The sequence below is a fragment of the Saccostrea echinata genome, unplaced genomic scaffold, assembly GCF_033153115.1.
Source record: "Saccostrea echinata isolate AGI-Se365-2 ecotype Australia unplaced genomic scaffold, CSIRO_AGI_Sech_v1 ptg000014l, whole genome shotgun sequence".
Classification (NCBI taxonomy): domain Eukaryota; kingdom Metazoa; phylum Mollusca; class Bivalvia; order Ostreida; family Ostreidae; genus Saccostrea; species Saccostrea echinata.
This window is the reverse complement of record NW_026889763.1, coordinates 941,677-954,621: the sequence shown is the minus strand read 5'-3', so window position 1 is coordinate 954,621 and position 12,945 is coordinate 941,677. Positions and strand designations below refer to the sequence as shown.

Genomic DNA, 12,945 nt, shown 5'->3' with positions numbered 1-12,945 from the left:
TTGACAGTAGGGAATTTAATCACGTTGATATACAAATAGCCTACTTTGGGTATGAACCAATATTTTTATAACGAAAATACTTAATGCATAGACGCATTTGTACAACCATTTTGCTTTGACTGCACTCAAACATTTTTTGCATGCATCAGCGAAACTAAGAAGAACATTTGAAAAAAAAAATAATTTTCAGGCACTGTTTGAATTCATCAATTCTTACTTAATTAATTTTCATTCTCTTTCATTCGTATTTTTACAGATTTCAGGTAGAACTTGAACATCTTAAATTCTTAAATTATGGAAAAAACACGTGAAAACAGAGGCTGCTGTCTTGTTAGAAAGTTCCGAAAATCTCTGAGGCGTCATCTACTGTTCATTCTGACTCTCTTGGCAGTAATCTTTGGATTCGTATTAGGATTTACGATACGTCTCGCAGAACCTTCGAAAGACACGATACAATGGCTTGGTATGTATGACCTATTTTTAAGCTTCAACAATAAGTACATGGACCAATAGGTACACGGCTAATATGTTGACGGTGCGACCGTTGGGGCGAGCGCATTGTTCACTTCATTTTAAGATCCGCCTCTTCAAACCGCACGAGACATTTGGAACGTCTAGACTGTGACGTCACATGACGTCGTATGTTAGCTGCATTTCCATAAACAAAGTTTAAAAAGTGCAAATATTTTAACAAAGAACGTTTAATTAATCTACTATCTGCATGCAATAGCCATTAATTAAGGTGAGTTTATTTTTTGTGAAATTTTAGTTGTTGTCACCGCGTGAACGAAGTTAGCAGCGAGAACAAGAAGCGATGCATTGTGGGTCAGAAAAAATTCTATTGAATGAATGTGCAGTAGTCCGAATTTTCTCTTCGCCCAGGCGTTGTCGTTAGAGCTCGCAGTGACGAGCGGCGCTTCGCGCCGCTCGCTGCGCTCGCTATTATACTTGACAAAAATTAAAGTACATGGATTACATATTATGTAATAAAAGGTTCATATATCACATATGAGACAAAAATAGGTACATGGATCACATGTGACAACAATAGATACATGGATCATATGAGACAACAATAGTTACATGAATTGCATGGGACAACAATAGTTACGGGGAGCACATGTGACAACAATAGATACACGGATTTTATATGAGACAACAATAGTTACAGGGATCACATATGAGACAACAATAGCTACATGGATCACATGTGATAGCAATAGATACCTGGATCTTAGATGAGACAACAATAGTTACAGGGATCACATATGAAATCAGAATTGGTACATAGAAGAGATGGGACAACAATAGGTACATGGATCATATATGTGAAAATAATAGGCTCATGGATCACACTATCATGAGATAACAGTTGTTTCTTTTATCACATAGTTTCTTGGATCACAAATGAGATTATTATAGGTACAAGGATCACATTCGTGATAAAAATAGGTAGGTAGATCATGCGTGAAAATCAGATGAACAAGGATCAAATATACCGTCACGGTAGCTCAGTCGGTAGAGCGTTCGCTCCGTGATTGGAAGGTCGTGTGTTCGAATCACAGCCGCGACTGACCTAAGTTGATAAAAAATTAGGTAGCAACTAGGCACTTTGAAGTGAAAGTTGTTGGTCCTTCGGATGAGACCTTAAAAACCTAGGCCCCGTGTCACGTTAGGCGTTGGCACAATAAAGAACCCTCGCTACTCAATGGCCCTAAGTGCCGAGTAAAGGTCTAAATTTGAAGCCCTTCACCGGTATATGGTGACGTCTCTATGAATGAAAAATTGTCGAATGGGACGTAAAACAAAATGCAATCAATCAATCAATCATGGATCAAATATGTGATAACAATCGTTTCTTCTATCACTTATGAGATAAATATTTACTTCGATTACATATGCGATAAAAATAGGTTTATGAATCACATATGAGATAAGAACAGGAACGTGGATCACATATGTGATAATAATAGGTACATGGACTACTTTAAGTTGAGTCGTCTGACACTAGCATCTACTAAAATTCTTATTCTGACCTAACATCAAGAGAAGGTGTCGAGAGTGACTAAATAAGACTAAATGAGTCAAGGATTCTGATTAATTTCATAATTTATGTTTTTATATAAAAATGATGCCCTTACTTAATCTGAACAATTTTCTCCCATTGACTATCGGGAATAGTTTTACATCTTGTGTATCAGATTTCATTACTCAAATGTTTGAACATTAGCTTTGAATCTCACCATTGAAGGTATAATTATGCATATAATTTTAAATTTACAATTTATATATTAAATTTGGAAACTCACTAAATGCTGTATAAAAATATACAATGTCAATATACAATTTACAAAAGGACAACCCTTAATGACGTCCATTTTGCCAGCATTTTTGATAAATTGGATTCTACACAATACGAGAATACCTGTATCTTATTTTGTTAAATTCTGGGGGTTTGTGGTCCTTGAGGAGATTTGTTCTTAATCCTCATAATGTATTCACACAGCATGTAAAACTGTTAACTTCTTTTATGGTACAAGCAACCTAGTATGAAGCCGTATAATTCTGATAAAATTTAAATCTACATATTCCCTACATGAGGATGCTTTCATATCAATATAAAAATTTATAAGATTTGAGAAAATTTTGAAGGATGTTCGGTATATTTCTTTGTAAGGGTTTGAACATCTGTTGTGAGTTATCCTATGATCTGTGTAAACTGCACCGTCTGATGTTCTTATCCATAAGATGTTTAACAAGAGGATTTTGAAAATAAAGACTTTCATTTGAATTTTGTTCATTTGAATTCCCCATCCTCAAGAGGGCATTGTGACAAAATTAATATTAGGGGTCTAAGGAGGAAAAAGGTCAGGAATCCTGTTATTAAATGCCGTGTAATTTTGCAGATCATACTGACGTTCTCTTTTGATAGAAGTAAATAATTACACAGAAACCTTAATATATATGTAAGTAGCCCATGGCCTTGTACTTTTCATCGGTCGATGGACAAATAAGTCTGGCCATTAGGATACGAGGCTTATGGCATTCATGCGTGGGACTGAGTTAAGGGCCTGTATATGTGGCTATTTTTGTGAAATTCTTTTGGGAAAAATAAGTTACATTGACCACATATCAGAAAAGTAGCATGTTAATATGTTAAATACAGAATGATGAAGCAACCTTGTCAGCGTCACCTGATTGGTTACATGTATAATTCAACCAATGTAATACATAATGCTAATATGTAAATAATTTCCAATTACATTAATATTAACTAAGACTACTTTTCTCAGCTAGGTTGGACATGCAAATTTTAAATCAGAGGTCGAGAACTTCGTGCACATAATTGAAATTGGAGAGTTTTATTTTATAAATCATTTTTAAATAAAACAATCATTTCTACTTTACAGGGATGCCGGGAGAACTTTTTCTTCGATTGTTAAAGATGATGATAATACCTCTGTTGGTATGCAGTGTTATACATAGTAAGTGTTACGGAACAATTCTTATACTGCCAAAACATGTACCGGTATATAATTGTATATTTGGGTTTATAAAATTTGTTCTGAAGTTTGTATAATTGTAACTTGTTCACTTAAATCATAGCCTGGAGATATAATGCTGTTTTTTTTCCAAAATAAAACCAATGAATCGATTGAGATTACTACAGTTACTTAAGGTGGTCGTCCCCTTTTTCAGGCACTGCGTCTCTTGATCCCAAGTCCAATGGTAAAGTCAGCGCCATCGCTTTCATTTACATACTTCTCACAAACATCCTGGGCTGTGTGATAGCTATAGCTCTGTTCTATGTCATCAAACCAGGTAAAGTTCTGCTTATTGTGAAGTACGTCACCAAATATTGTGAAATACAATTTTAAAAAAGGGTAGATTATCTTAAATGTCGATTTATTTTTATCTAGGTAGTGATAGTCCTCTCAGTAAGGGGAAACCTGAAGTTTATGAAGCTAATCCACAAGATATATTTGCAGACTTGTTAAGGTAATATTTGTTTTGCATAGCGACAGGTATAGTTACGGAAGCCCAATAGCGCAAACCAAAACTAAAAAAAAATTACAAAATAAAAAACGAAAGTAAAAAAAAAAGGAAAGTAAATAAAAAAGAGAAAGAAATTATTATACACAGCGAGTGCATTGTAGATATTATGAATGTCATTGTTACCTTTTATATCACCGAGTCTGATTTGATTTTTTAAAAACACATTTACAGTCAAACCTTGTTATCTTAAACACGAAGAGGCCAAAATTAAACTTTGAGATATCCGAGGCAGGCACGTAGGAAGCAATTTCAGTTTGGGGGGGGGGGGGCACAGCCATACATTTTCAGTTTGAGGGGGCACTATCAACTACCAAAAATTCTTGACAAGCAAAAAAAAAAAAAAAAAGAAAAAAAGGTCTTCCGGCGTTTTGATTGAGGGGGCAAAAATGTATAGTAACTATGTTTTCTATAGTAATCTATACATCGGCAAAATTATTGGGGGGGGGGGCACGCCCCCCCCCCCGTGCCCAACCCCCCCGGTTCCTACGGCCATGCGAGGATTAGAGATAAAGAGGGTAAAAATCATAAAGAAAAGGTGTTTGGGTCTGCCAACTCACATCGACTTATCCCTGGTATTCAAATTATCGGTTTCGGGATAACAAAGATCAACTGTCTATAAAATTTAATGCAATGTTTAAACGTGCTTGAAAAAGAGGGTCGAAACGTATATATTTTACTTAACTTTGTGATTTAATTGTAAACATTCAAAGTTTGTTCTTCACTTTCAGAAACATCATACCTGATAATATTGTTGAGGCTTCTTTTCGTCAATCGCAAACGAAATATCTACAGAAAGAGGTGGAACAATTAATTCCGGGAAACTCTTCATATCAGAATGCGTCGACCAATCAAAACGCATCAACTATCCACGTGGTTCGAGAGCTAGTGAAATCAGTGGGGAAGACAGATGGCGCTAATATACTAGGTAAATAGCATAAAATTATTTGAAAAATAAAGACAATCAAATACTCTTTTGTGTTTGCAACGCTGTAAACAGTAGGTAGATTACATGTCAAGATTTGAACCTAAATACTGTAGACCTCTATCACTTTTTATTCACGAGAACTTTATTTTGGCGTAATTACGCGAGACAGTCTGCTAGCGAGAATTTAATTCTTGCGTATATTTGTAGTACAAAAGATTAATAGAACAATAATCAGAGTTCGTGAAAATTATGTTTCACTTATAAATACCAAATGACCATCTCGCGAAATCAAAGTGTCGCCAAAATTTGGTTATCTACAATAGAAGAAAAAGAAATTGCTTTGCTATTTATAATACCAATCGAGAATTATCTAATGATATTATTTGGTAGGACTCATTACTGCCTGTATGTTCCTGGGAACAGCTGCTGGTAAACTTGGAAAGAAAGCGAAACCATTCCTGGAGTTCTTTGCAGTTAGTACTGAAGTAGTTTTACAAGTTCTACGATGGTTCCTTTGGTACGAAAATTATCTTTAGAATATTATAAGAATAATAATATAAATAGGCTTTTTGACTGTTTCTCAAAAAATAGCTTTTAACTATAAGTGAATGATATATAAAAAAAAAATATGTAGAAACCGGGGAAGAGAAAAAAAGGTCTTTTTTCGACCGAAATTAAGGATCTCTGATATGAATATTCATTAGAGATCACTGACAATATGAATATTCATAGAAAGCATTAAAAATATTTTTTTTCTTTCACAGGATGACTCCACTTGGCATTGGAAGTCTTATTGCAGCCTCTTTAGCAAGTACCCGTGACATAAGTAACACGTTTTCAAGTTTGGCTCTCTTCCTGTTGACAGTTACGATCGGGATCGTCCTTCACCAGGCGTTATTTCTGCCTTTAATTTTATTTCTAACAACCAGGAGAAACCCATTTATATACTTTATTAGTGTAGGTCGGGCATGGCTTATAGGATTTGCTGCTACAAGCACGTAAGTAAAATTATAATACATCATCGATCAGAATATTTAAAGAAAGAAATTCAAAATCTGACATGTCTTTTTTTTAAATATATTTTGGTGTTTTTCAAGAGAAAGACATTGATGTCACATTAACAGCTAAACTTTGTGATATAAACTGCATATAATTTCTATACTGAAACAGGTTACTGAAAAATGAGTTGATGCTACAAGGGTATCAACAATTTTCTTTTATGCCAATATTTCATAAATTCTATGGTCAATACAATGGCCTTGTTTGAGCTATACCTACCGTTAGTCCGAATGGTGACTAATGTTGTTAATACCAATTGTTAGGCCATTATTTTCGCACTGAATTGTCTATGGAATAAGTTTGTTTACCTGATAAAGACAAAGTGCTAATGGCGGGTATGACCAATTGACAGGGGATGTTTACTTCTCCATGGCACATATTACCTCGGATGTTTTCAGGGGTCCGTGTTTGCTATGCTCTCAATTTGTATTGGTTAATAGAACTATTGAGCTTTTCTACAGTAACTGTTCGTTATATTAAAATTTCATGGACAACATCATAGAACTCTACGGTCTACTGAATTATTCTAGTCAATACTAAGAAATTTATATGTATGATAACATATATTTTCTTTTGTTTTCCAGAGCTGTTGCTATTCCTGAAATGTTAAATGCTTGTGAAAACAAGAACAACATTGACAAGCGAGTCAGTCGTTTTGTCATCCCATTTTGTGTTACACTGAATGCCGATGGCAGCGCTCTTTTTATCACAGCGGCCGCCATGTTTATAGCCAATATCACCGGCCAGTCACTGTCATTTGGAGATGTCGTAATTATAGGGTGTGTATTAAATAGAATCTATCTAATTATCTAACAGACAGGTTATGTACCATACACATGTCTTGGCAGTAAATGCTTTTTTCCCTATGATTGTTGGATAGTGACAGCGGGGACATGTAATCATACTTCCCTGGTGACAGTTACAGAGCTTTTCATATATCGTTTCTAATATTTCAAAGATTACTCGGATGCATGCGGCTTATTCGTTATAGCCACATTATTTATAATAGCCACATACATTGTATTTTGTTACTTAAAGGCACAGATCGAAGTAGCAGACGTTGATAGCTATATGTAAAGCTGATACGTATAGCTACACAAGTAGGGAATGTTAAAAGCTACCTATAAAGCCGACTAATAGCTACTCAAGTAGAGGATGCTTATAGCTTACACAAGTGGCCACGGTGTAGCCAAAAACCAGATAAAAAGCTGAAACTATTAGCCACACATTGACAAATAGAGTAGGTAAAACTTGTAGATTCATAGAAAAGTTACGCCTGTAGCCATACAAGTAGCGGACACCAATAGCCAAGCATAAAGCTGACACTAAAAGCCAAACAAGTATTCTAATGGCTAAACATGCCAATGACGAAATATGGCTGAAGTACTGTCGACTAGGCGTTTAACAATAAACAATCAATCTACCAATCAAGCTGACACAAATAGTCACACATTATCCAATATAATTTGACGCTACAAGCTACTTAAGTAGCATGTGCTAATAGTTACATAAAATAGTAATTCAAATAGCCACACAAGTAGCAGACGTTAATAGCTACATATAAAGCTGACGCATATAGCCTCACAAATAGGGCATATATATTTATAGCTACATATTTAAGTAATAAAGCTCTATAGCTACAAAGTAGTTACACTTAGATGCTTCTACGATAACAATTTACTGACTTCAACGGGTTACTGTAATAGTTCGTTATTTCCATTTTTTAGCTCTATAGTTACACACGAGTTGTATTGAGATTTTTCTGTAATGACAGTTTAGTTTTTTGTAACTGTTCGCTATTTCCATTTTTAAAGCCCTGTAGCTACACACTAGTTACATTTAGCTGTTTCTTTGATTACAGTTTACTGACGGCTATAGCCAGCCTCGCCTTACCGTCCGTTCCGAGTTCCAGTATCGTAACTCTTATTATGATATTGTCCTCACTGAAGATCCCAGTGGAAGCCGTGTCTCTCTTGTTTGCTGTGGAATGGTTTATGTATGTATTGTCTGGTTGTTAATTTTTATTCATTTTCTCTTTATATTAAAGTATATGTTTAAATCCAACTATTCCAGGTGATTGTAATTTTAAAAAAGGCAGATTATTTATTTAATTATTTTTATTTTACACTTGTATATATTTATTTATGTATTCATTTTTTATTTATTTATTTATTTATTTATTTATGTATTTATTTATTCATTTATTTATTTTTTTGCTGTTTGCACACATTCTCTCAAAAATGATTTCCTCTGGACTTTAGAATTAAAACCGAATTTCTAGACCCCCCCCCCTTTTCAATAAGGAAGTCCTGTCATTTAGCTAATTCTGATTTTTGTTTATTATAGGGATCGCATTAGGACCACATCAAATCTTTTAAGTCACACCTGCTGTGCAGCCATCACAGATCACTTTTGTCAACAGAATTCACAGACAACAGAGGACCCGGAACAGGAAGTTGAACTTATTGTGTATTCACCGGAAGCTCTGAATCCATGACAAGAAGATAAACCAGCCATCCTTCTGTATGAAAGTTGGAGAATATCTGGTTGTAAATGAACTGGATCTCTATCTAGAGTCGTATTTCTCAGGTTGTTTTGTAAATTAAAAAATTCAGCTAAAACACTTAAAATGTGTTCAAGGTTAGGGTTTTACATTATAATAGTTTTCCAAGAAAAATATTTTTATATATTTATGAGATTTTTTTCATCATAGGCAAGCAAAATTTATATTTGCTAGTTGCAAATAATTTGTAACTTGTTATTGTTGTGTAAAATAAATTTTATTTTCATATTTAGCTTTTACGTTCAGAATTGTTTTATATGAAGGATATTAAAAGAATCACCTGTCCTTTTTGTTTTCTTACTGCAGAGCATTCTATAGTACTCTATTGTAGATACTTGTATGAGGAAATTACAATTGACTGCCGTCATGAGAAAAGGGCCCTTAAGGTCAAAATTTCACAAATTGACTTTTTGGTATATTTTGATAGCCTGACTCTTTCTGAATGCAAAAATACATAACTTTTAAAAATATCTCAATTTTTCAATATTTTATGAGCATTTTAGTAAATCGCCTCAAAATAACGTTGACGTTACTCACTGAAAATGTAATGACGTCGCGTGCGTCAAATTCAGTTTCCAAACATTCTTAAAATTATTTAAATAACTTTAATCGTTTTGACACAAATAAACTTGAAAAAAAAAATTGACTTCTTCTTCCAAGCTTCTAGTATGTAATTATTCTTAAGGAAAGTTGCCTTTATAGTTCATACTATTTTAGAGACAGATTCAGTGATATCGTAAAGGAGGGGGGTGGGATGGCCATGACAGGATCCAGGAACGGTTTATATTCATTTGAAAAAATAATATTTGTACAATTCCACTATTTCAGCACAAGATATTCTTTTTATATTTAATACTCTAGCCAAATTTATACATTATATAAAACACTTGTAAATTAAAAACATTAAAAAAAAAAACTTCACAGAGAAAGGATAGATTCAACCCAAGGAAGGGCAACGCGCGTAACGCAGGACATCAGCACATCGATCCCGATATATATAAAAAAAAATATTTTTGGTTTAATATAAGCAGGCATTCACTCAGCCCCCCCCCCTCTCGACACACAGACACACACACGTTGTTATAGGAGGGGAATAATATATGTAACACTTTATGTATTTTCTGTATCACCAAAGAATTCTAATGGACGCCATAATGTTTTTTTTTTAAAGCATCTTCAGTTCATAAAAAAATCATAAATAATAAATATGTTCTGTACATCCGAGCGATTTTTTTAAATAAACTTTTTAAAAATACTTTGATAAAACAAATGTTTAATAAATTTTCATTGTTCATCATACAATTCAATTTCTTCTCCTGTCTTAGTAACATAAATGAGAGACACATAATGATGTCAAAGGATTGTCGTTTAAGAAAGGTTAATTCGTACGTGAAAATTGAAACTGTTTCTCAACTTCTTTAAAAATTTCAAAGCAAATCATGCTTAATAAAAAAAAAAAGCTGCTATAAATGCTTCTATACTTTTTTTTTTTTGGGGGGGGGGGTGCTTTGCACCTGTGGTTTCCACGCTACTACTGTATCACTTGGACACAACAATCGTTCAATATTTCTTAGAAGGGTCGCTAATGTAATCTCAAAAAGAAAACTTTATAAAAATTGGTTTCTGTAAAAATGATTCAATGTCGAAACGATTTGGCAATTCGCTATCATATTGCCAGATACTAATTACTCTGTATCACCTGCTGGACATGCAAAGATAGCCGGCAGACACGTGTCATATTTTAAGCTTATCAATGCTCGACATTTCAATTCTAGAAAAATTTAATTCCTTGTAACATTGCGCTCGATCTGAAATAATAACCTCCCTGGATTTTTGGAATTGATAAAATCTCGTCAGATATTAATCACTCACAATGCATGTGTAAACGATTGTCTGGTTTCCAACTCAGATTTACGGAAAGTTCTGTAAAAAATAACATTGTATAGTTTGATCAAAGAGAGGGCTGTACTGCTCTTGACTCTTTTTAATATATGTACACTTAATGGAGCTGGAACGAAATCTATTTGAAATTGAAACTGAATATCTTTCAAGACTTAAATATATTTTTACGCAATTAAAGTCATCTATTCACCTTAATCCGTGACATCAGCTAACTTGACATCAAAGGTTTTCAGAAGTCTTAAGCAATAATTAAATATTACGTCCAATACACGTTATATTTTTTGTATGATGCGTTTAAGCAATATTCCTTGAATGTTTGAAACTCTTCCGCTCTAAGTTGAATCTCTTCATAGGAGACTTAGTATCTGCTTGTGACGTGGAAGCTAAAAGTAAAATAGGCAATCCATTTTTCAAAGAATACCACTTTCTTGGAATGGTGAGATTAAAGAACATGACTCGTATTTTTTGCCTGTCACCACTCGACTGGAAGAGAAATATATATTTTTTATTAAAAGCAGAAAGGTATGTGTGTTTGTTTAATCCTTCCCTTAAAGTCAGGTACAGTTATAAACTTCGGCCTCATGGTGTATGGGATAAAACCCGGGGTAAATCCCCGTACACCCTTGATTGGACCTGGATAACTAATAGTATCCCGGCATCAACGGAACTTTCAGAAAATGCCGAGATATCCGGGTTATCGAGATGAGACTCGACGTCCAAGATTTAAACGCGAAACGTGACTAATTTATTACATACATGATTTCAATAGTCAGTAAAAAAAAAAAAAATGCTTCCCTTCATATTTCACGGTCATCAAAACTTTGCATGAGCCTCCGTTTTTGTTTTGTTTTTTGTCGGTCGAAACATCACCATTCTTTTATTTTCCATCTTTCTCAAAATGTAGATTTTTTATTGTTGTCTTACAGTTGGTGTTAATGTCGTTGATGATCAGAACATTTTTATAACAATATAATATGACATTCATAATTTAACCACTTGTTACTAGTACTTTTTTCCTCTATCAGTGATTTATTCTCAAAAGATGTCGCTATATCAACATTTACCAGAAGTTCGTAATTTCTTTATATACAGCCTAATCTATTGTTTAATCTGCTTTTTTCTTCTGTTTCATAGGCATATTTTCACGCATAATGTCACGTTCGATATAAATGTTATTTTCTTCAACGTTGAGTATAATGCTCATGGAAAAGCCCACATTAGATGTATTTTAATAAAATTCCTAACCCAAGCGCAATTTAATTTCAAGCTTTCATCGGAACAATTTAAGAAAATTGATACAAAAGTAATTGTGTATCAGGGAGTACTATTTTTTATGCATTATTTGATCATTTCATTATTTTTTTTTCAAAATTATATTTTGTAGCAAAATTTTCGTGGCACCCTTTTCTCCTTTTTTTTCCTAAGCATATTCTTTTGCTGTTAATTTTGTAGAGAATTATTTACATAAAATTTATACAATCCCCCCTTTTCATTTGTTGTAGTACATGTAGGTTCGAATCTCCCATGTTACAAGTATCTATATCAAAAACAAGATGTTCTCTTTTTTTTGTTTGAACTTTTACCGCTTGTCTTTTTTATTCGTCGATTTATTTATTTATATTTTTTTTTGTTTGTAAATAATCTCCCGATCCCCCCCCCCCCCCCCACACACACACATCAACGCTTCACCCTTCTCTGGTCTAATTGTGCATATCAATATGATTAACTATGGATTAAAATTTAAATAACCATTTTAAAATGAAGGGATTTTTAAAATAAAGCGCTTGTAAAGTACGCGTATATGTGCATTTATCTCTCTCTCTCTCTCTCTCTGAAAAAAATATTTACGTGCTTGTAGAATACCTTTTAAAGAGGCTAAGGGGTTGTGGCCATTTTTAGACTATATTGATCTCCTTTAGAAGAAGAGCTCCATATGAAGATATAGAAAATGATCAAATTTTAAAACTAAAATTTTTGAAATTTTTCTTTGCCAAATGATAGTTGACAGCTTAAGATATCATATCTAAAAAATTAAGTTAAATCTGGTGGTTAATTTGTTGACCCCCCAGCCTCCTTAATAAGTCTAATTCATATGAGTCAAATTTAAGTATTTGCAAATTGCTCAGAAAACAAGTACACAGTATTTTTAGTCATGCATAGTATATAGACATCGCTATAAATCGCTGTACCCAACGATGTGTTCAATGTCGCGATTAGATTAATTATGCGATATCAAGAAAAATGCTTATTAATAAACAGAATTATGAATAAATACATGTACTAAATAGTAATAATATTATTTATTACAAATTTCATCATCAATTTTCAAATAGTTTTTTATTTCACCTGGAAATCCAATTTCATTTCTTGTTCACGAAACGCAGTCGACAAAAATTACTTCCGTGTTTACAACACCGCGACTTTGACGTCGTTTTCTGAG

General features: G+C 33.6%; 1 protein-coding gene across 1 annotated transcript; it reads left to right on the top strand.

Moving 5' to 3' along the window:
* Positions 1-262: 262 nt before the first annotated feature.
* On the top strand, positions 263-8,836 carry LOC133187092 (excitatory amino acid transporter-like). The gene is made up of 10 exons (XM_061322454.1): positions 263-463; positions 3,411-3,485; positions 3,700-3,822; positions 3,921-3,999; positions 4,785-4,981; positions 5,372-5,498; positions 5,746-5,979; positions 6,625-6,819; positions 7,902-8,036; positions 8,387-8,836. Exons 1-10 carry the CDS (start codon positions 295-297, stop codon positions 8,535-8,537), a joined length of 1,485 nt encoding a protein of 494 aa, XP_061178438.1. The 5' UTR covers positions 263-294; the 3' UTR covers positions 8,538-8,836.
* The last annotated feature ends 4,109 nt before the right edge of the window (positions 8,837-12,945 follow it).

Coding starts and splice junctions, on each gene's coding strand:
- LOC133187092 (XM_061322454.1), top strand. CDS start 295: ATGGAAAAAACACGTGAAAACAGAGGCTGCTGTCTTGTTAGAAAGTTC. Junction 3,486..3,699: donor GGTATGCAGTGTTATACATA/GTAAGTGTTACG, acceptor CCCCTTTTTCAG/GCACTGCGTCTCTTGATCCC. Junction 4,000..4,784: donor ATATTTGCAGACTTGTTAAG/GTAATATTTGTT, acceptor CTTCACTTTCAG/AAACATCATACCTGATAATA.